This window comes from Aedes albopictus, chromosome 3, assembly GCF_035046485.1.
Source record: "Aedes albopictus strain Foshan chromosome 3, AalbF5, whole genome shotgun sequence".
NCBI lineage: Eukaryota > Metazoa > Arthropoda > Insecta > Diptera > Culicidae > Aedes > Aedes albopictus.
In genome coordinates, this window is record NC_085138.1 from 94,948,266 (window position 1) to 94,973,265 (window position 25,000).

General features: G+C 42.1%; 1 protein-coding gene and 1 long non-coding RNA gene across 2 annotated transcripts in view; both read right to left on the bottom strand.

The window, feature by feature from the left end:
* The window catches only part of LOC134291450 (uncharacterized), a 383,602-nt gene that overhangs the window by 90,774 nt on the left and 267,828 nt on the right, over positions 1-25,000 (bottom strand). The gene's annotated exons all lie outside the window — the stretch shown is intronic.
* Positions 6,608-24,402, bottom strand: LOC109425571 (transmembrane protein 185B; the record flags this gene model as incomplete). The annotated part of the gene is given in 5 exon segments (XM_062859923.1): positions 6,608-6,992; positions 7,072-7,279; positions 7,359-7,464; positions 8,238-8,308; positions 24,093-24,402. Coding segments are annotated over 5 exon segments (808 nt in total), but the record flags the coding sequence as incomplete, so codon positions are not given.

Below are 25,000 nucleotides of genomic sequence, written 5' to 3' on the forward strand. Positions count from 1 at the left end.
CCATCGCATCACCTGTTCTTCGACTTCAAGGCGGCGTACGACAGTGTCGACCGCATGGTGCAGGACATGTTGCAAACATGCCGGATAGAAATCCTAAACAGAATGTATTTACAAGAGATCCGGCTAGTACAAGACGACCTGGAGCACTGCGGACCAGGTCAAGAGTGATCTGTAGGACATTCCCCGGGTTAGAAGGACGCAGCTGCGATCTAAATTATGTGTTGTAGAATGTTTGACTTTAGTTTTATCTTTTCAAAAATGTTTTGAACATACTAATGGCGGTAAGCTCCACAGCGTATTAGACGCCAATCAAGTATTATCCTCGATTTTCTTAAGCACCATGCGGTATTATCCATGATTTAAATACGAGTTTTAATCTTAGTGCGCCGATTTCGGCGTAAAAATGGTTTCTTTAAAAACGAAAAAATATTTTCCACAAGAAAAAAAAAAACAAGAGATACCTTGATCTCACTCTACATGTGTACGAAAAACGATTTTGAAAATATTGCTTCGTTACACGGAGACAAGTTTCGTTCGTTTGAAACAAAAATATTTATGTTTATTCGGTAAACTGATAAAATATTTAAAACTAAAATATTAATTTTCAAAACTAACTTAATTACATATTGATTTCTACAATACCCATTGAAGAGCCCCCCGTTCTGCCGAGAACAAAAACAAAACTCTCAAGCTCCAGCTGCAGCACCAAACAAGATTTCCTCCTGCAAAAAACAGGCCAAACATTTCAATAGGTCCTATCTGCATTTGAGAGGCTCTCTTTGTTCACTTGCTCTTTCAATTGTTGCAATGTAATGGTAGGGTATCGCGCTACTTGGGCCGTGGCTTCTATATTCGTCTGTTTTCCACTATAACTCAGTCAATTTCGAACCAATTGACTTGAAATGTTGTACACGGGTAGATACTATAGCTATCTCACTGCATTCTAAAAATTGTGTCAATTGGTTCAAATTTGACTGAATTATAGTGGAAAACAGACGAAAATAGGAGCCACCGCCCAAGTGGCGCGATTCCCTACACATTTCAACTATTTTTGCAGTACAAATCAAAAGACGATTGTTTTGACTATCGTTCAATGCAAGGAGACAATCATAATACAAACAAACAGCTGAGATATTAACGAAAGAGAGCCTCTCTTCTGCAGATAGGACCTTTAGACATGTTTGGCCTGAAAAGTCAAGTTTCACCAAAACTTTCCACGAAATCCCATTGATTTCGGGAGCGTATGTTATCTACATGATGTTGGCATTGAAAGTGCCAAGCGGGTGGTGGGTTGTCCGAGAGAAAGAAATGACTTTGTAAATTTAATTGGAAAACAAATATTTCCGTATAGGGCCGACCTGCCACAAAAAAACAAAAATGTTTACATTTGTTTCTAACATAACCTGTCAGAAGATGCATGTTTGTTTCAAAAATGCATTGAATTTGCTTCAAATGTGAAGTTCGATTTGCTCCAAACAGTTTTATTTTTGTTGCCAGAACAAATTGACAATTTATTTGAGTTTACCTGAAATATTTTTGATTTTACCATGCTTTTTTCTGCGTGTATTTTATAAAAAAAAATCAAAAACCAAAAAATGAGAAAAAAAGATCCAGTTTCACCTTAAGCAATCACTGCGAAAATTTTTTGAGAAGTCCTTGAAGGAATTCCTTGACGATGTTTTGAGGTAATTTCTTGAGAAATCCCTGAAAATTTTTCTTGAGTAATCCCTGAGAAAACTCTTCAAATATTACGTGCGGAAATTCCTTGAGTTATCCCTACGGGGAACTCTTTGAGGATGCTGAGGTAATTTCTGGAGAAATCCCTGAGATAATTCCTTAAGTAATCCGTGCGGAAATTTCTTAAGAAGAAAATTTCTTGAGGATCCCTGCCAAATGAGTAATGCTTATAAGGCACGGGTGGGGTGGCATCCAAGAAGACCCTGCTGCAAACTGACCCGGAAGGTTACGGTAGAAAGTGTTTGTAGTCCGTGTCCGTGTCTATGTAGATAGTATTACTGCTTTGACTTATCAAACGAAAGATGTATTATCTACTCTATGTCAGTGTTATGTCAAAAAGTTATTTTCATTATGCAGCTAATAAACAGCAATCAGTTATTGTTCAAAATGTCACGTTGAACGCATTGGCGTCAACATCTGTTGTCTGTAAAAGGTTCCAAAGCCTGCCACAAATTCAATAATACTTTTATTAGGCTTTGTAACGATCATTAAAACCATCTCAAATCCAACCGAGATGTCTGATGCATCTCGGCAGCAAATGGTTCGTGATGAACCGTTGGAGGCACATTAAAGTGTTAAAAAGGTGATATGTTTCACTAAAGAATACTACATTACAATTCACTTTGATACCGTCAACCCCCGCGAACTTGGCCAGGGTGGGCACTTCTTGGGATATTTCCGTAGGAATATATGGTTGAATTCTCGGAAGAATTTCTGGATGAACTCCCGAAGGAATTTTCAGAGAAAATTTTAGACAAATTTCCGGAAAAAATTTTGAAGAACTTTATGAAGGAATTTCTGAAGGGATTTCTTGAAGAAGTTCCTGAAGAAATGTTGGATGAATTCCTGGATGATTTTCTTGAGAAATCCGCGGAAAAATTTCGGTAGAAATTTCTGCGTGAATTCCAAGAGGAATTCCTAGAGAAATTTCCAGAGGACTTTCTGGAGGATTTTTTGAAGAATGGTACCTAAATTTGAGGAATTTCTTGAAAAAATCTCGAAGAAATTTCTGGAGGAATTCACGAAGAAATTGTTGGAGGGATTCTCGAAGGAATTTCTGCAAAATTTCATGAGGAACTTCTGCAAAATTCCAAGCGGAGTTTCTGGAGGAATTCCCGGAGACATTTTGAAAGATTTTGTGAAGGAATTCACAAAGGAATTTGTGAGGGATTCCCGCAAGAACTTCTAGAGGAATTCCTTGACTGGTTTTTAGAACAGTAAACTGAAAAATTTCTAAAGAAATTCCTCTAGGAATTTATTTTTCATTTTTTCATTTTCATTTTGCAGCATTTGGTGGGGCAATGAGAGCGCAAGTCAGTCCAAAGCCGATGATAAGGAGGGGTAATGGCTGAATAGTCTTTGCTGACCACATAAACGCCATGGGATAGGAAAAGGGTATTTTGGTGTGGGATTAGGGTGTTGGTGCAGACTTGACGATATCAATGCTATTCAGATGCAAAATAATTTTAAGGCTCAATAGTGAATCGCATACCTTCCAAAACCAAAAAACAATAATCCACAAAATACCAAGCAAGTCATAGAAAGAAAAAGCGCCCGATTGTTTATTTTGTCAATTATAACAAACGGAAACTTCTACCCTCTCCGACTCGCCAGTCACCCCGGAAAAAGTGTCCCTTCAGTTCTGGAAAATATATTATCCCCAATTAAGCCTTTAATCGAATTCCCTGGCCAAGTTCGCAGGGGTTGACGGTATTAAAGTGAAGGAGTTTCATTTTGATTATTGTAATGTAGTGTTCTTTAGTGAAACATATCACCTTTTTAACACTTTAATGCGCCTCCAACGGTTCATCACGAACCGGCTGCTGCAGATGGAGTATGGCTGATCATATGCACCAGACATGCTCGATAAACATGGAGGATCCGCCAGGGCTCATTAGAGTCTATTCCCAAGCAATAGTTCCAAGTCGGTTGGATTTGAGAAGGTTTTGATGATTGTTACAAATCCTAATAAAAGCATTATAGGATTTGTGACAGGTTTTGGAACCTTTTACAGCCAGCTGACTTCAAAATGTTGTTTGGGCTCTATTTCCCACGTTTCTCGGTTGATTTTGATTAGTAATTCATTAATGTCATAGTCGCTTTTTCGAATTTTTAGAATGTTAGTTGGTCATATTTTCTTTAAATAAAGCAATTAAAATCGACCGAAGAATTGATAGTGGGAAGGAGATTTGCAGCACTTAATTGTGCTGATAGATTCGAAGCTAACGTGCGAACACTTAAACGCATTGTTGACGTCAATGCGTTCGACGTGACAGTTTGGACGAAAAACTGATTGCTTTTTATTAACTGAACAACGTTACTTTTGTATGACTAGGTTGACATTTCTAGGCCGCGCATGAGAATATGACATGGTTTATCTTGGTAGGACCGATAGGACAATTGAACGAATTTGAACATTTTTCATAGTATTTGTAGGAGGACGAATACATAATAGTTGACAAGCAATCTTTATTATTTTAAAATTTTATTGCAATCAACTGACCAACTTGTCGTATTTTTGTTTATCTCTTAGATGGCATTTTGACACCAACAGAAAAATATCAGAAGTTCAGTTGCATGTTTCTGTGGGTTTTGGACCGATGACAATTTAAGGACACAAGAGATGAACACAGAGAAGTAGAAAACGATTAGCGAAATCAAGAAAACAATTTGACACAGGATCGACTATATTTTAACATACAGGGTTTGATTGATTCGATGAAAAAAAAAAAACAAACATACGACAACTGACTTAACGAGAAGAAAAACATATTGAACCATACCACAAAATCGAACAAGACGACAAACACAAACCGTGTGACCATAACACTACATAGGCAAATCCTGACTGACTGACCAATTGAAAACTTTCCAACCTTCTACCGTAACTTTCTGAGTCAGTAGGCAACAGTGTCTTAATGGATATCATTTTCCGCGTACGGCTGGCAAACTGCTTCTGAAAGATTACGTACTCTTTTCTATCTTCGGGTCTAGTGTAGAGGTTTCAACTCTATTCAGAGTGCAGCTAGAAACCTAGCAAAAAAAAAAAAAAAAAAAATTAAGCCTTTAATCGAATTGTCCGCGTGGTCTTGTAGTACCCCTGCTAGGTAAGAATCAGTCATTGCCATACATATTAAATGCTAGACATGACCCCATGGATAGCATTTGCATATGTAAAAGCTTTGCTGATGTGACTTTCCTATTAGGCAATTCTCTCATCTCATGTTTGTCTTCAAAACCTTATCAAGCTTAGAAAATTGAAGTTGATAAACAATACATTACAAGGTTCGAATTCCCATAGAATGAGATCATTCATTTGCACTACAACACCATAGGAGATAATACCACATTGGCTGATTACAGTACAAATGTGAAAAATCTCCCTTTTCCCCCTATCCGCAACCCGGGGACGCGCCCTGTTGGATTTCGAAAGCCTCGGAGAATATTACAAACCTTCAATGGCATTCCCATAAACTAACCCACATTGCCCATTCAGGGGTCTGACTGGGCCTATTACTCTCCCTCAGTTTGTAATATTCTCTCCAACTTGGAATTATATTTTCCCGGCACATAAATGACTTCGACAAATGTTCGATATACTATGCAGCGTCATGATCAGTATAACTATATCAGATGACTTGGAGATCTGATTCTTACAGAATTGTTTGCCATTGATTATACATTCAGCTATTCTAATCATTACTGCAAAGGCCATCGACCACATGCCTGAAATCAAAGCTTCCTGGAAGATATAATCCAAGCCCAGGGAGAAATTCCTCTAGGAATTTATGGAGGAATATCTAGAGGATTTTTTTTTGCATGAATTTCCCAAAACAAAACATTTTCTGAAGAATTTTTGAAGATATCCCGCAGGATTTTCTCGAGCGATTCCCGGAGGAGTTTCTGGAATAATTTTCGATGGAATTTCTAAGGGAATTCTCTGAGGAATTTCTGCAGGAGTTCCCGGAGAAATTTCTGGAGGATTCCCCGGAGGAATTTTTATAGCACCTCCCGGAGGAGTTTCTAAAATACATCAAGGAGTGTCGGAAGTTAGGTACCGTTGAACGCTCGGGTAGCGTCGAACCTTCAGGTACGTGAACGGCGGCAGTATTGTTGGTAGGTACAATTGTTGGAGAGATGGCAGAGGTATGAAGTTTGGAAGAAGTTTGTTGAATTGTATATACTTGAATGGAATAAAGAGTGTGGCGGTTGCAGATTGAGGTATCAGTCGGCAGCCGTCTAGTTTTATGGAAGGTGTCTTATGTTCTAATTTCATTGTAATTTAGAAACAGCCATCGACGGAGCTAGCATCGCTATGGCCTGCGTGGCCATGGTGGACTAGCTCCAACAAGGAGGAGTTTCTGGGAAACCTAATGGAAGAGTTTCTTGAGGAATTCCCGGTGAAACTTCTGGAGGATTCCTGGAATATTTCATCGATGAATTTCCAAAGGAATTTCAGAAAGAATTCCCAGAGAAATTGCTGAAGGTATTCCCAGAGGAATGTCTAGAGGGATTTCTTGAAGAATTTCTAGAGGAATTTATCTAATAATTCTCTGAGGAATTTCTGGAAGACATTTTTGGAGAAATTCTCGTCGAACTTTCTGGAGAAATTCACGACAGAATTTCTGCAAGAAAATAGAGTAAATAACATGGTAAATAAACACCTGCTGATTGAAATTGACACTTCCGCGTTCTGGTCTATCACAAGAAACAGGATGGCTGCGTGTTTCCTCTCTTGAAGCTCTTTGATGCTTACCGAATGGAGTATTCAAATTAAATCTGGATTTTTAAAAATCGGGTTTAAATTTCGCATTAACTGCGTTGGTGCTTGCGACCATATATGAATGATAGATGAACGCCGTTTACTCACACTTATTGCCGCCCTTTGCGTTGAAGCTCAGCAGGATCAGCACGAACAGCGTCAACAGCAATGGTCCGGCCACGGCTATGAACGGCCAATCGAGATCCTCGTCCAGCTTGTCCGCCAGCAGCACCTGAAACACTAGGATTGGAAGCACGGTGGCACAGTTGCCGATCGCCGAATTGATGGCCGACTTTTTCTGCTGCGGTGAAACTTCCGGCGTCCGGAGAAGGATACCGCAGAATATTATACTATAGAGCACTGCCACCAGGCAGAGGCACAGCACGATCCACAGTGGCACGAACACCACTTCCCAGCTCCAGGAAACGAATCCGTCCAACTTGAGCGGAAGGAACACGAACTGCAGCGCGTTCACCGCGCAGAACAGCTCCAACTGTGGGAATGGAAAGAGATAAGGTAGTAAATTTTAAAAATCTTCAACAAGTTTGGAAGCGTCCTCCTAATGTGCTCACCTCAAACGATCGGTCGTGCTTTACTGCCCACACGCAAGCGCCTACACTGGCAACGCTACCAAATATGAGCGGGATGAACACCAGCACCCACAGGTGTCTCCCGGAGGTCAATCTATCACAGGCCAACAGCTCGAACATCAACAGTATCAGATGGAGCGACAGCGATATCAGCATTGCTTTGAAGTGTGAATAGGAATCTCCCTCGACCCTGAAATAGATGTATTAATTGGTGTGTAATTAGCATTTCGTTAATAGTTCTTTGTATTGAAAAACTTCTTCTATCTTACCTGTAGTGTGGATAACGACACCATACTATGGCTCCAACGATCGCTCCCAAGGTGGCTATCGACTTCCATACCCATAGCGGTATGAATATCACCCAGTAGGGCCAATCTGCAGCAGAACCAGATGTTAATTTTACTTGAAATTCGTTAGACCCTCTGCTGGGTACCTGGAATACATGCCCCTACATCGTATTTGATTCTAAATAACCCTAACTTTTTAGGACTTACTCATTGCTACTCATGCTACCACATATGTATCTCAGTTCAGAAGCATGCTATCAAAAAATGGTGTTTAAAGGCCTCCTACATTTTAATTTTAACAAACATTTTGTAAAATCAAATAAGGGTCACCCACACATACTTAAGTTGCGAGAAAGCTTTGAGCTCGAGGTGAGAAAATACTCTATGCCCAAGGAAGTTAAGAAAATTTCTCTTACGAAAAGTTCCTGGACTGACCGGGAATCGAACCCTTCACCCTCCGCATGGTCATGCTGAATACCCACGCCTTAACAGCTGTGGATATAGGGTCCCCTAATATAACTAAATTATGGAAATCAAAAACTAATGAGATATTCGTTACAATCTTAAGTTGAAATAGTCAAAGTATCCAATAAGAGATAATATTTGTATTTCATAAGTAGGGTATGTGTTCCATCAGAAATCTCACGCTCCCTTATTCATCTTATTTGAAAACAGGCGATTACGGCACCGATTGATTCCGTTCTTTTTGTTTTCATGGGTGCTCACTTCTAATAAAAAATACAAAAATAAGAAACAAAACAAACAGCGCTTCAATCCTTTGTTTTTCGTAGGATGAAAATGAGAGCCACATGCTTAATAAGGGAACCAATACCCTACATCTTATAAAAGGAACCTCCTTACCTATGAATTCGTCCAAGCGTAGACAAAATAGGACCGTGAATGTGAACAAACAGCAATGAACGACGAATTTACTGAAAGTAAAAAAAAAAAGTGAATAATAACAATGAGAGCTGATACTTTTCATCCGTCTAAATGTAATTTTGTTGGGGCGCACCCACACTACATAATCTCTAAGGGTAGAGGAGATCTGGCCGAAATCTACGCATCATACAAATTTCGAAGATTTTATGGGGCAAAATCATCAATCGTTGACGACGTCGACGCGCCAAGACACTCGAGCAAAACATCTAGTTGGAAGTATTGTTGACAACAATTACGATGAGCACCTCAATTGCGACGTTGCAAGTACTGAAGGTGTAGTGATTACAGATCTAGGAGTACGCAGGACGAAAAATTTCCAGCCCCCAACTTTCGAGAGATTGAGGAAGAGGTTGGCCGGTTGAAAAACACCACAGCCGCTGGAGCAGATCAACTGGATCAGGGGCGACTCGTGACCTTTTCGGCTACATGTTCAACTTTTTTGTTTGGCTAATTTACGAAGCAGAGAATATAAATAACATCGTATATACTACAAATTCTGATACTTTTTTATGTTTTGAGATCGAACTTGAAAAACTAGGGGTGGGTAATGTCTGAGACATAACCGCAATGTTGACGTAGGACAAAGGCTGGAATGAGGTTCCGACTTTAATATATCAAAATGGGCCCTTTCATTTGAAGTCTTAAATCAGCTGATTTTTCGAGTCATTGTTGTCCGACCTTCGTAAATAAATGCTTCCAGATCGATGGATTAAATTTATCCGACTCACAACTCTTGAGGAATCATTTTCGGTGGTTCTGAAAAGGACAGTTTAGGTAATGGACGATTTTAGAAATAGGTTTTAGAAAATTACATAAATTCATCATGACACGCTATGCGTGTTGGTTTTCTCTGCTCTGCCATCCGAAATTGGGCCACCTTGCTGTCGTGGATGAGAATAATAATATCTTGCTTTACTTTTGCTGAGCAATGTAGCTTTCAATCTTTCACTTTTTGATTGCACTAAACTTTTATCGATTGAGGAGGAATAGAATCCAATTCATTACTCTGGATTAATGGAATGATATTTTTGGTAGTCCTGAAAAAGGTCATTTGAATAACGGATGGTTTTGATGAATTTTCCATGTCACGCAATGCGTGTTGGTTTTATACGTGCACAATGCTAGGTGCAGGGCTGTTACAAAAGTGTCGATTTGAAAACCGCAAAATCCGCGCCAAAACATTTGAAATCCGCGCCAAGGTCATCAAATCCGCGCCAGTACAAAACATATGGCTTTGATGACTCAAACTTACTAAAAGCCAAAATTTTTAAGAGAAAATCAATTGATCAATCACTCTTAGAAAAAAACATGTAAATTTAAGTTCACTTGGATGCACATAAAAGGAGCGGCTCGTTTGACACAAATTTACGTCTTTTATTACAAATAAAGTCGAGCTAGCAATCGCTAGAGCCGAAGCGAGAAATAAAACATATGTAAGTAAAATAATGAACTGGATTCGAACTCTGGTCCGCTGATTGAGGGGCATGTACTATACCTCTCGGCTATATCACCGAGTTGTGAGAAAGACGATAAATGTAAAACTGTTTCTACCTATCTGATCAGATAGGTTCGTTGACATTTTATGCAACTAACTCAAACATACATGATGGATGTAAAATTGAGTCAAATTTGCCATTCAGTCATGAAATGTTTACATACGTACGTTGATGGTTAACGCTGCCTATGATCACATAGCTGTCCCATATGAATAGGAAACCCAGCAAATATGGGACTGATATGCGATCATAGGCAGTACGGCACATGTAAATCCCTATTTTTTAAGAGTGATTAATAAGTTGATTTTTAATTACTAATCCATGACTTAGTATAAGCACTTCTACTTCAAACAAAAGTTTAAACATATTGCGAACAGGCTTGTTGTTTTAATTGCAATACAGTAATAAGTTTTGGATCAATAATTGTTTGATTGCTTATCAACCAGTGCAACTATTTTACGATAAAAAGGCAGCTTTTGAACTTTTGAAATAATCATAAGCTTGATTATCTTATGAGTAAAATCCTGAAATCCCAAAAGATTATTTGAGAATTTTGAAAAACTTTTAAAGAAATTCAAGGATTACTTTTTGCAGAAACAAATGGAGTAATACTGGTGAAATTTCTGATTGAATCACCAGTCACCACTAAATTTTATTCCTTAGGGCGATGTTTATACAATGTTCTGAACATTAAGCAAGAGATACTTGAAAAAGTATAAATTCATTGGATCATTTATGATAAGAGTTTCTGGTCACACCACACCCTTGGAAATTAGGATTGGATGGATATTTCAGCAAAATGTTCTTATTTTAAGGGTTTCGAAAGCTTCAACATTTTTTTCGAGTATTTTGCAGAAAAAAATCTACCAGGAAACCCTTGGATAACTGTACCCCTCACAACAGGTGCTCCGATCGGAAATCATAGTTTTAGCAAGACAAATTGTTTCGCAAGTAGTAATAACTGATTCTGGAATTTCGTCAATTCCGTCAGTTTGAAACTGATCCATAATGAACCAAGCAATTCTTGCATGTTTAAAAAATCGCTAGAAATTTCTAATGAATAATATTTATTCTATCCAGAGTTTTTAAAGTCTTTCCCATGGAATTATCTAAGAATGTAATCATAAAAAGCTCCAGGACGTCTTACCTGTACCTTTTTTATTTTGATTTCTTACGACACACACAGTCTACAAAACCAATGATTTTCTTTACAAGATTCTGTTAAATTTAACTACAAAATTCAACAAAACGTTTCTCTAACACTTCCGGTAGACATCTCTTTGCAAATTCCATAAAAAAGAAGCACCAAGAAACAACTATTTCAGAAATCTAGCCATTCTATCCAAAATTTTAGCCAAACATTGATTTCGGGGTTAAGACAGAAATCAATTAAGACTCAATATTTTGACTAAGAAATTCAGTAGAGGATCTTCTCAGTTTAACAAATGCGTTTATTGCAGTGTAACTTTAGCACTCCAAGCTAGGGACTATTAACATTGATTTTAATTAAGCACAACATTCCATAACACTAATTTAAAAGCCTTTTTTTCTGGTTTCGTTGAGCTACTTGTCTAAATGTTTGATGTACCGTCAAATGGGGTAACTTGCAACACTTTTCGACTTTGAAGTAATATCATTGAAAATCTAAACATTTGAAACATCCTGTGAAGCATCGTGTACGCTAATTACCCCGAGTAGATTACTATGCAGCACTTGGTTTACCAAAATACGTTGCCACCTAATCAGGAGGTGCGAAATACATGATTGTTGCAAGTTTCCCCATCTGTGGGGTAACTTGCAACATAGGACATGAAGCTAAGTTAGCTATCATTAAGCAGCACTAACATTCTAGTTTTTAGTTGTATTGTAAATTTTTGATGCTATGCATGAAACATACCATGAAAAGATGTACACTAACCAATTGACATATAATTTTTCACGAAAGGATTGATAGTTATTGCAAGCGAGAGTATATCTTTTAGCAACAGGTCTCACGTCCCTCAAACACAAAATGTATATGATTCTCGTGACTTAGCACTCATTACAAAATGTCAACAATGATTATTGTCATTTCTTGAAAAGGTAGAGTGAGTCATCTTCAAGTAGCCTTCAGTTTGAAGTGGTGTTTGGCAATTTCAGCTAAATTAACATGATTAAAACACACCTATTCTACTTTGTAAATGTCAAACTCGCTAATATGGGTATTAAACTGAAATAATTTACTCCATCTAGGTTCAGAATTGATGTTGGTGATTGCTTTACAGCGTTCATGAACAAAAATTGAACTTTTAACATGATGAAACATGAATGAAACTTCAAAATGTGGTATTTCCTCACATTGTTTGAAGGTCACGTGCAAAAAAAAATAAATTGTCATTTGAAACTGAACGAGTTACGTAATCAATAAATGATCCATTTCGGTTATTTCTGTCAAATATATCGTGAAATGAAGATAAATAATAGAAGGTTTCGTCAAATTCAACTGTTGCAAGTTACCCCATAGTGGTTGTCGAATATAACAATGATTTTTTGCATTACTTATTCGATAAGTTTATCAAACTTTTATCGTTTAGATAAGTTTACTATTAGGTACCCTAACTGCAAGCAGGGTCATCAGACTTATCGCACTTACCATAAGGGAGAGGTCAAGCACGATTTTCATACTTGTTTTTATGGCATAAAATGAGCAATCCGTTTTAACAGTATAACTAAACCATAAACAAAGACACAAAGCTAATTTTTATACTGAATCGATCTTTGATACACATAATCGCTATAACCGAAATAGTAGGGCATACTAGTTTTCATTATTATTAGAAAATGATTCACATTTAGTGTATGTCATCGTGTTGCAAGTAACCCCGTTTGACGGTAAGTGCATTTGAAAACCATTTCCGCAAAATCCGCGCCGAAATTAGCAAAAACGCGCGAAATCCGCGCGAAACGCAAAAACCGTGAAAAACGCAAAATCCGCGCCATCTGTAACAGCCCTGTAGGTGCCGTCGGAAACTGGCCCGCCGCTTGTTGCCGTGGTCTGAGGATGAGATTCCTGGTGCTATCAGCCGAGAATCGACGCAGTTGATGTGCTGCTGCTCAGCTGTGGAGGTGACTTCCACCTCCACCCTCCTAGAATGATCCAATGAAAATGACGAAAGAAATCAGAGGGAACAGCTTTTATGACTTTAGATTAGCAGATGAAGCTCCTCCCATTTGGCTGGCTTTCCAGATTATTTTGTTTGCATAACCCGCCTCGTATGCTCCGGACACTTCAAACGATCAATCAACCGAGAATAATGAGAAAATTTTCATAGAACGAATAAAGTAACCGAAACATTGGAAGATGCGAATTATTTCAATTCGAAAAATGTTAGAAATAAACAATGTTTTACGAAAAATGTTCCTGATGCGATAATGCGTTGCTAAATTCAGTGTGAAACCATAAGTGACCGGCATCATGATTTCTAAGTAAACAAGCATTCAATATTTCACTTCTCGGTTGCACCACACTTTTCTCGATTGATGGAGTTAATTATCTGATTTTCAACTCTATAATAATATGATTATCGGTGATCCTGAAAAGGACCGTTTGTTGGTTTTATTCGCGCTAAATGCAGGATGCCACCAGAAACTAGCCCGCCGCTTGCTGCCATCGATGAGATTCATGTTACTATCAGCCGAGAATCGAAGCAGTTAATGTGCTGCTGCCCAGCTGTGGAGGTGACGTCCACCCTCCTTGACTAATTCAAGGAAAATGACGAAAGAAATTTGAGGGCACAGCTTTTATACCCCCAGATAAGCAGTTTAAGCTCCCATTTGGCTGGCTTTCCAGTTTATTTCATTTGCATGCCCCGCCCCGTATGCTCCGTCGCTCTAAACGGTTAATACACCGAAAAAAAAAATTCTCGTATGTTAAATTTTTCATTTATCGAATGAAGTAACCAAAATATTAGATGACTTAGAGCTGTTTAATGTGACTATATTTAGAATTTAACAATATTTTCCGAAAAATTGTCCGGATAGGATTATGCGTTGCTAAATTCCGAATTAAACCATTAGTGGCCGGCATCCTCATTGTTGCTGAGCCAATTCATTCTTTCACTTTTCGGTTGCACCACACTTTTCCGGATCGATGGAATGAAATAATTTTTCAATTCACAACTCTTGAGGAATAATTTTCGATGCTCCTGAAAAGGACTGTTTGAATAATGGACGATATTAGACAGAAAATGTCACGAATTCATCATGCCACGCAATGCACTTAGGTTTTCGCCACGCTAAATGCTAGGCCACCGAAATCTGACCCACTGCTTGCTGCCCTGGATCAAATCACATTTGCTGAAAAGCGGAGCTATAGGGCTCTGCACGAAAGTCTCTCCCTCTCTTTTTCTCTTATTTAGATTTTGTAAACAAGGCCACGAAATGTCAAAACTCCTTGCAAAATCAAAACAATGCAGTGCCCTATTTTTCACTTTTGATAGCACTAAGCTTTTCTGTACACGGAGAAATCAAACTACCTAATTTTTGGGTCGATTTTACTCAAAGCTGAGTATATCGAAAAAACTAGTTACCCAAAATTAGGTTGTTTTCCCTCTTCCCCCCACCGATGTTGTCAAAAACAAACAGAGATGCGTCTACCCAATGGGGGTCCTTGAGCCCAATAAGCCAATTTTGAGTAAATGTAGGTATACTCAAATTTGGGATGAATTTACCTACTCTTAAGTATATTCTTTTGCTGGAGGTAAAGGCAATTTACCTAGTGTGAGTTTAATCGATTTACTCAAAATTGACTTATTGGGCGGAACTATGGGATTGCGTCAAAAGAACTCAATTTTGGGTAGTTTGGCGGTTCCGTGTAGGAAAGATTTTCTGTGGTCCTGGAAAGGACCGGTTGTATTATGGACGATTTTGATGAACTCGTCATGCCACGCAATGCGTGTTGGTTTTCTTCGCGTTGAATTCTGGATGCCTTCGAAAACTAACCCGCAGCTTGATGCCGTGGATGAGATTCCTGGCCGAGCAGAGAATCGTCGCTGGGTCGATGTGTGCTTTTGTCGGGCCGGAGATGACACCAACCTCCTTGACTGATCCAACGCAAATGACGAAACAAACTTTTTTTTTTTAACTTTAAATTAATTTTTATTATCTCTTTTGTTTGTGTTTTACATATTTTTAGTGTGTTTAAGTGATATAATGTAAATTTTTCATCCTTTGTTCTTCTTTCTTAAAATCTATGATTTTTGTTGTTGTGTTGTTGTGTTTTTACATGTTTTGTGTTTTGATGCATCTGTTGCATCAATGATATTTTAATTTTATAACCTACTTACATACTACTCAAAATTTGAAAATCCTATGATACCAGCGCTCGGATGAGCGGGTGCTCCGAGCCAGCGGCGCTCAGTATGAATCCGTCGATGGCTTCAGCGATACGATCGTCTACTCTTCTGCACCCGGCGTCCCGGTGTAGATCGCTTGTTCTCGTTCCAAAGGGGGCATCTAGGATCATCCTCAGCAGCCGATTCTGTGCCACTTGCAGCTTTCTTTTGTGCATTTCTGCACACGTCCCCCACACCGGCATGGCGTAGCCTATCATCGGGGCGATGATGGATTTGAACACGGCGATTTTGTTCCTCAGCGACAGACGGGACCTCCGACATATCAGAGGATACAGGGCCTTCAGGAGTCCGAGGGTTTTGTTCCGCAGCTTGTCCGTATGCGAACGGTAAGTTCGGTTCTCGTCGAAGGTGATGCCGAGGTATTCGACTTCCTTCATCCATTCGACCGGGCAGCCGTTTACCCGGATGACACAGTCCGGAGGTGGGAGGAGTTTTGGAGAGGGACGATGCCGGAAAAGGATGACCTGACTCTTCGACTCGTTCACTTTTATTTTCCACGCCGCGAGGTAGGCGACATACGCTGTAACTCCCCGTTGGAGTCTCGAGCGGTAGACTTTTGGCGTCCGTCCATTTGCCATAATCCCGCTGTCGTCAGCATATAGCGCCAGAGTGCAGCCACCTGGTAGCTGAGGAACGTCGGAGGTGTAGACGTTGAACAGGATTGGGCCCAGAATGCTTCCTTGTGGGACGCCCGCTGCTACTGCTTGGGTATCCGAGGTCGCACCTGAGAGGGAGACTCGGAAGGATCGGTTGGCGAGGTAGCACCTCACCATCTTCGTGAGGTAGTTCGGGAAGCCTGCTTGGACCATCTTGTGTATTAGGCCGTCGTGCCAGACGTTGTCGAAGGCCTTTTCAACGTCTAGCAGAACGATGGCAGTGTTGTTGGACAGCATCTTGTTCCGGTGGATGGTGTTTTCCACCCTAACAAGCTGATGAACAATGGAGTGGCCCTTTCGAAACCCGAATTGTTCTGGAGCGATTATGCCGTGTTCGTCGATGTACACCATCAGCAGTTGCAGGATTAGCCGTTCGAAAACTTTGCTCACGGCCGACAATAGGGTGATTGGCCGGTAGCTGGCTGCCGCCGTAGGGTCCTTCCCCGGTTTTAGAATAGGGACGACTTTCCCTATCTTCCACCTGGAAGGGAAGTACGCTACCTGGAGGCACCTAGTAAACACAGCGGCCAAGAAGCGGAATGCTTTTCCGGACAGTTTCTTCAACGCCAGGTTGAAAATACCGTCAGCTCCGGGTGCTTTCATATTTTTGCCGCGTTTGACGGCCGAGCGAACTTCCTCCTCAGTAACCAGACCGGTAAACTGATCGTCGACGGCTTCCTCCAGCTGGGCAATGGATTCTTCCACGGCTTCTTCGTGAGGGCTCACCATCGTGGCCCCAAGGTTGTGAGCTGCTACTAGCTTGGCGGCGATAGCATTGGCTTTCTCAGGGGGAGACACCAGACAGCTTCCGTCTGCGTCCCTCAGAGGGGGGACTGCTTGCGGCCGCTTTTTGAGCACCTTCGCCACTTTCCAGAATGGCCTAGAGTTGTTCCGCATTTGTTGGATGCTGTTTGAGAATTGCTGATTTCTGATCAAAGCCATGCGCTCGCTAATCGCTTTTTGGAGCACGGAGAGTTCTTCTTTCTTCGCAAGGCAACCGGCCCTCTGGAATTGCCGACGGACTGCATTTCTACTTTGTATGAGCCGTCTGGTGTCGGGGTCGATTGCCGCGAAGTGGTTTCGCACCGGTACCCAGTGGATGCAGGCGTCTTCGGCGTTGTGGATGGCTTCTTCGAAAATCGATAGCTGGTCATCAATGGCTTCAATGGTTGACAGATCAGGCTGTTCTGGGAGACGGTTGTCCACCATCCGGCTGAAGGTAACCCAGTTGACACGGTGGTAGTCCCGTCTCTTTGCCGGGGGAGTCCGAGTCGGGCTGCACTCAAGTTCGCACACCACCGGGTAGTGGTCTGAACTCAGGTCGTGGATAGTCGTTGGCTTTGATAGCGCGAGGTCCGACAGGAACACGTCGAGTTGATGTTCTTCCGGCTGGGGAGAGGAATGTGGGCTCGTCTGGGTAGTGAATAGTATACGTACCTATGCTCAGGTGGTCTGCAAGGAGTTCGCCGTTCTTGTTCGCCGAGTGATTTCGCCACAGGGTGTGGCGAGCGTTCAGATCACCGGCTACCACGAATCTGGTATGGTTGCCGGTAAGCTTGTGCAGGTCTTCCGTGAAGTGCCTTGAGGATCCATTGCTGTCCACACATTGGCGGGGGGCGTAGACGGCAAACAGGGTGAGGCTTCCATGGAGAGCGTGGATTTTCACACCGATTGCCTCGATTACGGTGGTTCGTGGATGTGGAAGAATCTCGAAACGGATGCCATGCTTGATGATGACGGCAACGCCGCCTCCGCTTGAGTTTGGCCGATCGAGACGGACCAGGGAGTGGTCAGGAAGCGCAAAGTTGATTTTAGGGTGGAGCCGGGTCTCAGTTAACACTCCTACGTCGATATCGTGCTGGGCAAGGAAGTTACCCAGCTCTATCTTTTTCGCTCTGATGGAGCGAGCGTTCCAATTGGCGATGCGGATGGATCGGGGTTCAGTTGACCCCATATCTGCACACCATGTAACCGAGGACACTCACCTGGTCCGCTTTTGTTTTGCACTGTTGCAAACGGGCACGGAACTCCGTGAAAATGTTCCACAACTCGGCCGAGCTGTACAACTCCTCCGATCTTTCACCGGATTGGGGGTCCACCGACGGTGTTGATGGAATGGAACCGGCACGGATGCGAGGATCGATGCGGCGTTGGTTTGTCCCGGTGATGTTGGCGAACGAGGGGTAAGAAAACTTCGGAGCCTCGGAGGGTGCCGAGCTGTTCGGTAGCGGAGGGAAATTCGTTGTTGTTGATGGTGGTGCAACGGGGGTCTTCTTTGGCTTACGGCCAGGTTGGTTAGCCGTCGATGCCTGTTGCCGAATCTTGACGTACTCGGCCCGTTTCGGACACCCGCGGTCCGTGGCTGGGTGTGCGCCGCCACAGTTAGCGCACCGTTTCGCTGGGGCCTCCTTCGCTGGGCACGATTCGGATCCGTGCGCTTCACCGCAGTTGTTGCAGCGGCTCTTCAAGTGGCAGTTACGCGTGCCGTGTCCGTGGTGAAGGCAGTTTAGGCACTGCGTAACATCCACCCGTTTGTTTCGGTACGTCTCCCAACGCACCAGGACTTGACCGATGTGTTTCACCTCCCGCAACTTCTTGAGGTTGGTGTAGCCCTTCGGGAAGTGCAAGAGATAAAACGATTCGTCGCTTACCTCTTTCCGTCTGATGACGTGAGCGGCTGAAGCAACAACGCCGTGTTCTTCGTTGAGCCGGGCAATCACCGTTTGGGGGTCGACCAACGGTAGTCCTCTCAGTAGCACCCTGTACGGACGCTCCTCCGGTTTGTCGTACGTATAATACTCCAGACCGCACTTTTGGAGGTGCTTTTGCACCTTGTTGACGTCCTCCCCGGTGGAGCACTGGATTTTGGTGCCGAACCGGGTTAACTTGTACTGCAGCACCACTTTGCAGGGCACCATTTTTTCCGCGAGCACGCTGAAGCTGGTGTTTTTCACGACCAGGGGAGGTTGCTTCTTCTTCGTGGTGGCCGACACCACTGGGTTGGGTATTCCGCAGCTTGCTTGGGACGAATCCTCCAGTGCACCGTACTGGTTGTTTTCCAGCAACTGCTGGTGAAGCTTGGCGTCGGTGACGACAGCAGCTGGCAAGGTCTTCTTCCTCTTGGGGGGCTTGCCGCCGGAGAAAACGGCCGCATCTTGCGGGTCCTCCGTCTCCGTCTCCATCCTACGATGTGGATCCGTAGGAAAAACTCGGAAAAACTACGCTTTTTTGTCACGAGAGCTAGTTAGACACATCCGCACTCGGCGAACACTCAAACTGGAATGATGACGAAACAAAACAGAGGGCACCGCTTTTATACCCCTAGATTAGCAGATGAAGCTCCTCCCATTTGGCTGGATTCCAGTTTATTTCGTTTGCATGACCCGCCCCGCATGTACCAGATGCTTGAAACGGTTGATCAACCGAGAAATGAGAAAAGTTTCATTGACCGAATAAAGTAACCATTATATTGGAAGATTTAGATCATTTTAACTCGAAAAATGCTATAATTAAATAATTATTCACGAAAAATGTTCCGGATAGGATGAAGCGTAGCTAAATTCCTAATGAAACCATTACTGGGCGGCATCATCATTGTTGCAGGGCCACCAAGCATTCAATCTTTCTCTTTTCGGTTGCACCACACTTTTCCCGTTCGAAATAATTATCTGATTCACAACTCTTAAGTAATAATTTTCGATGGTTCTGAAAAGAACCGTTTGAATATTGGTCGATTTTAGATAGAAATTGACATGAATTCATCATGCCACGCAATGTGTCTTGGATTTCTCCGTGCTGTTTGCCCGAAAATTTGCCCGCCGCTTCCTGCCGTGGGTGCGATTCCGGATGCTATCACCACCGTCGATTGATCCGATGTTCAAACACATCCTTGGTCTGCCGCGTGTCTAACGTTTAGAAGGTGAATGTGAAACAGAACCCTTGCCGACAACCACTGCCACCGAGCCGACACGGTCGTCAAATAAGAATGAGCGGAAACGCAAACGAACAAAGTGGGCAGCTCTCGTTCGATGCGTTCACCTCGAGACGACAAAGACAAATGAGGGAAGATGCGAAGAAGCAGTAGCTTTTATATTCGACGGGAGCATCCTAAATGTGCTCGATCGTGATTGGCTGGAATAAACATGGGTTCACTTTTCCCAATTTTTCAATAGTTTGTTATTGAAAAATAGCAAATATTATTATTGGACATAATTGGTGTAAAGATTTTCAATCGTTTGGTGCCAAAATTTTGAAAATTCAACGAGAAATGGCTGGGTTATTAACGCTCAAAATCTCCACTTTAAACGTAACGCGGCCGATTTCTGAAAAGTTTAATGTAACGAATAAAGTAACCAAAATATTGAAAGATTTAGATCATTTTAACTCGAAAATGCTATAATTAAACAATGTTTCACGAAAAATGGTCCAAGTAGTAGGATAAAGCGTTGCTAAATTCCGGATGGAACCATTTGTGGCCGGCATCATCATTGTTGTGGGGCCGCCAAGCATTCAATCTTTCACTTTTCGGTCACACCACACTTTTCTCGTTTTATGGAATGAAATAATTATCTGATTCACAACTCTTGAGGAATAATTTTCGATGGCTCTAAAAAGAGCCGTTTGAATATTGGACGATTTTAGACAGAAAATGACATGAATTCATCATGCCACGCAATGCGTGTTAGATTTCTCCATGTTGAATGTTGAATGCCGCCGTTTGCTGCCCTGGATGCGATTACTGATGCTATTAGCGAATGCGCCGCTGTCAATCAATCCGTGAAAGAAGCCCCGACGCAACTCGCAAATTCATCCGTCACGGCGGATCCTTCTTTGGAATTTTCTGCTGCCTCTGCCACCACCGTCGATCAATCCGATTTTCGAAACACTTCCTTGGTCTGCCGCGGTAGAGGGTTAGAAGGTGAAAGTGCAACAGTACCGCGGTGCCGCCAACCACCGACACGACCGACACCGAGCCGACACGGCCGCCAAAGAATAATGAGCGAAAACGCAAACGAAGAAAGTGGGCAGCTCTCGTTCGATGCGTTCACCTCGAGACGACAAAGACAAATGAGGAAAGATGCGAAGAAGCAGTAGCTTTTATATTCAACGGGAGCATCCAAAATGTGCTCGATCGTGATTGGCTGAAATAAACATGGGTTCACTTTTCCCAATTTTTCAATAGTTTGTTATTGAAAAATAGCAAATATTATTATTGGACATAATTGGTGTAAAGATTTTCAATCGATTGGTGCCAAAATTTTGAAAATTCAATGAGAAATGGCTGAGTTATTAACGCTCAAAATCTCCACTTTAAACGTAACGCGGCCGATTTCTGAAAATTTAGAATGACACCCGGTATAGAAAAGAGAGACGTAGTCCTACGTCAAAAAAAGTATGCCGAATTCTATAAACATCTGCTTAATACAAAGCGAAACAGATGAATGATTATGACTTATGTTGTTTTCGTGATTGAACATGGGTTGGTACTGAATAAACACGCAGTTGTAACCACATCCAAATTTAGTTGAGCCTGTACAAAAAATTATTTGATTATTATTGCATATTATTATCATCATTTGTTTGTATGAACTTTGTTATGCTTTTTCAACTAATCTAGTTCCAGCTCAAACACGACATGACAACATAAGGATAATCAGATAAAAAAAAATACATCAATCTTTGCTCACAACCACCCGATCAATACACTGATTTCAAAATCAAATTTGCTCAACATGCTAACGTATTGAATCAGTCAATTGAACCAATTCAAAATTGTTTTTTGAACTTACTTTTAGAATATCAAATTTTGTGAAGTTTGTTTAACTCTATTAGCAGTAAACATGAAATGCGTTGATCCTTTGATTCCCCGCTGAAAATATAATCCATCAAACATAGTCAACAACACATGCGCCGTGTGCAGAAAAAACATCAGCGTGCTACATTCGTGGGCTCTGTTTGTTTCATCCGCATACGGGTACCGCCGTCACAACCAGTGCGATCTTGGCGATGGACAGTCAGACCGCTTTTCAGCACTGAACATACACCAACACAATGATAAAAATGCCCGTATGTATTCTTATACAAACGGCCCCTCGCATGTACGATGTTGCAGATGAACAGGCGACATAAACATTGCAACCAAACAAATGCTCTGAGAGAGACGCAAGAGAGAAAAAAACACTCCCATGCAACGCGACGGTTCATACCGGTCGCGTCGGTACTCTCAGGTCGGTACGATACCAGAAATGAACATGCATCAACAACGATGGTCGTAAAATGTAACGCATCTACCACGCACGTGTTTCTCGTAGGCGTATGAAACATCGTCGTACGATTTTCATAATGAACGGTTTCAGAGTTTTATTTTGGACGCGTTTTTAATGTGGCTCCACACGTGCAATGCACATGTTGGACATCTGGACGAGTCGCCCCTGAACTGGATCAACTACCAAGCGAGCTTCTAAAATACGGTGGAGGTACACTGGTGAGAGCACTACACTGGGTCATTACCAAGATTTGGGAAGAGGAAGTATACCGGAGGAATGGATAGAAAAGTATCCAACTTGTCACCCTTCTTGTAGATGGTACTGCGGCAACTACTGAGCGCTGTCTACAAGATACTCCCTCACACATTATGCCGTCTATTACCGATTGCAATACAGTTCGTGGGGCAATATCAGGCTGGATTCATGGGTGAACGCGCTACAACGGACCAGGTATTCGCCATCCGCCAGGTGTTACAGAAATGCCGCGAATACAACGTGCCCACACATCACTTGTTCATCGATTTCAAATCGGCGTATGATACAATCGATCGAGACCAGCTATGGCAGATTATGCACGAATACAAATTCCCGGATAAACTGATATTATTGATCAAGGCGACGATGGTGCATAGTTCGAGTATCACGGACATTCTCGAGTCCCTTCAAATCTCGCAGAGGGTTACGACGAGGTGATGGTCTTCCGTGCTTGCTGTTTAACATTGCTTTAGAGGGTGTTATAAGAAGAGCGGGGATAATAAACGCGCACGATGTTCACGAAATCCGTTCAGCTACTTGGTTTCGCTGATGATATTGATATTATAGCTCGTAAATTTGAGACGATGGCGGAAACGCACATTCGACTAAAGACTGAGGCCAGACGAAACGGACTACCTAGTCATTAATGTGTCGAAGACAAAGCATATGATGACAAAGGGCTCCAGGGAGGAATCACCGCGCCCGCCACCGCGAATTTCTATCGACGGTGATGAAATCGAGTCGGTTGTAGAATTAGTGTACTTGGGCTCACTGGTGACCGTCGACAACGACACCAGCAGAGAAATTCAGAGACGCATTGTGGCAGGAAATCGAGCTTACTTTGGATTCCGCAGAACTCTATGATATATCATTGAGGTTTTCAGAATAAGGATGAGCTACGTGATATTTCACGTAAATCGGACGTGAAAATTCTTCAGAGTGTAGAACAAAGTTTGCCGTTACACGAAGTTAACTATCTACGAAAAGCTGATTAGACCGGTATTCATCTATGGACATGAAACATGTGCAAATGGAAGACGGGACTTGGAGAAGGTGAATGAACCGCCAGCTTCATCAGCTGCTGAGAGAATCAAACCGCGAAAATCGGGAGGCTACGGTGGGCGGGTCACGTCATCAGGATGTCGGAAAGCAACCCGACTAAAATGGTTCTCGAGAGTCATCCGACTGGTACAAGAAGACGTGGAGCGCAGCGAGCTAGGTGGGTCGATCAAGTGCAGGACTATTTGCGGACCCTTCGCAGAGTGCGGAACTGGTGACACACAGTCATGGATCGAGTAGAATGGAGACGATTCCTACGTACGGCAGAAGACTCTCAGGCCTTCGTCTGACCGGTAAGGTAAGGTAAGTATGTAAGTTTACCAAAGACGAATATGAAATTATTGCATTAGGTGAAAAAATCATAAAGCATTTACTGTGACGATGAAAGATTTTTTACCCTCCCTTTGAACCGGTCTAGCGCTGCACTTCGGAACTGTAAACAAACACCGTTCAACGCAGCGGAAGGCTCTCATCAGCAAATAAGCATTGAGCGTAATAGTTCGTCGTTTTATTTAATAATAATTTCGGACAGCGACACCGATCGATGTTGTGAACCTTGAAAAAAGTCGTACATCGGTATCGGGCTGGCAACAGATCTATAACCATCAGCACCAACACGTAGAAAGAGACCCCAAAAAAAAAAGCTCACCTCGGATTGAAGTCCTGGAACAAGGATTGCAGATTCATCGTCGAAGGGTTGTGACACACGACGGTCAGTAGTTGCTCATGATGATGGTTCACAACAGCTTCGCGGTTCAGCCCGGAAGGTCCTACAGGAACGGATTATGCTTTTGCTGACGACGTCGACGGTGCCTCCACAGTGTATTTACCTACTTCGGAAAACAACACACACTCTTGCTTTCGGTTCTAATGACTGCGCGAAGGAAAACTCATCGTTCCGTGAAAAATGGTTCACGTTCAACAAAACACTTTGACACTTTTTGACAGCTGTTTCTGTTTGTTTTGACTTTTTATTTGACGCATGCATGTAGTCGGCCCAATGAAAAAATAATGCGCGCGTGAACCGTGAATAAGGCAAGCGCGCACGGTGAAGCTAAATAAATAAGAGAATAATAAAAAAAACCTACACGGAGAAACTGATAAACTCAAAATTAGGTACTTTTAAACTCAATTTTGAGTTCTTTTTCATTTCCCTTTTCATGCGCTCTTTCTGTTGTTGTCAGAGAGTGAAGAGAGAAACAGCCCAACTTTTGTAGTTCCGTGCGTCAAGCCAACACTGAGTTTCTAGCATAGTAGTCAAATTTGAGTGAATACAACCTAGTCAAAATCTTGGTTGGGTGGAATAAACTTAAAATTACGTATTTTTTTCACATGGAAGCAAGCGGGAACAACCCAACAAAAACATCGATTCCATCAACTCAAAATTGGCTTGACGCACGCAACCCCGAAGTTGGGTGGAAAGAACTCACTTTTGGGTAGTTTCGTCTCTCCGTGTATGGTCCACCCACACGGAACCAGAAATCAACCCAAATATAAGTTCTTTTCACTCATATCGGCTCTTCCGTGCGAGAACCCAAATTTGACTATACCGCGTTA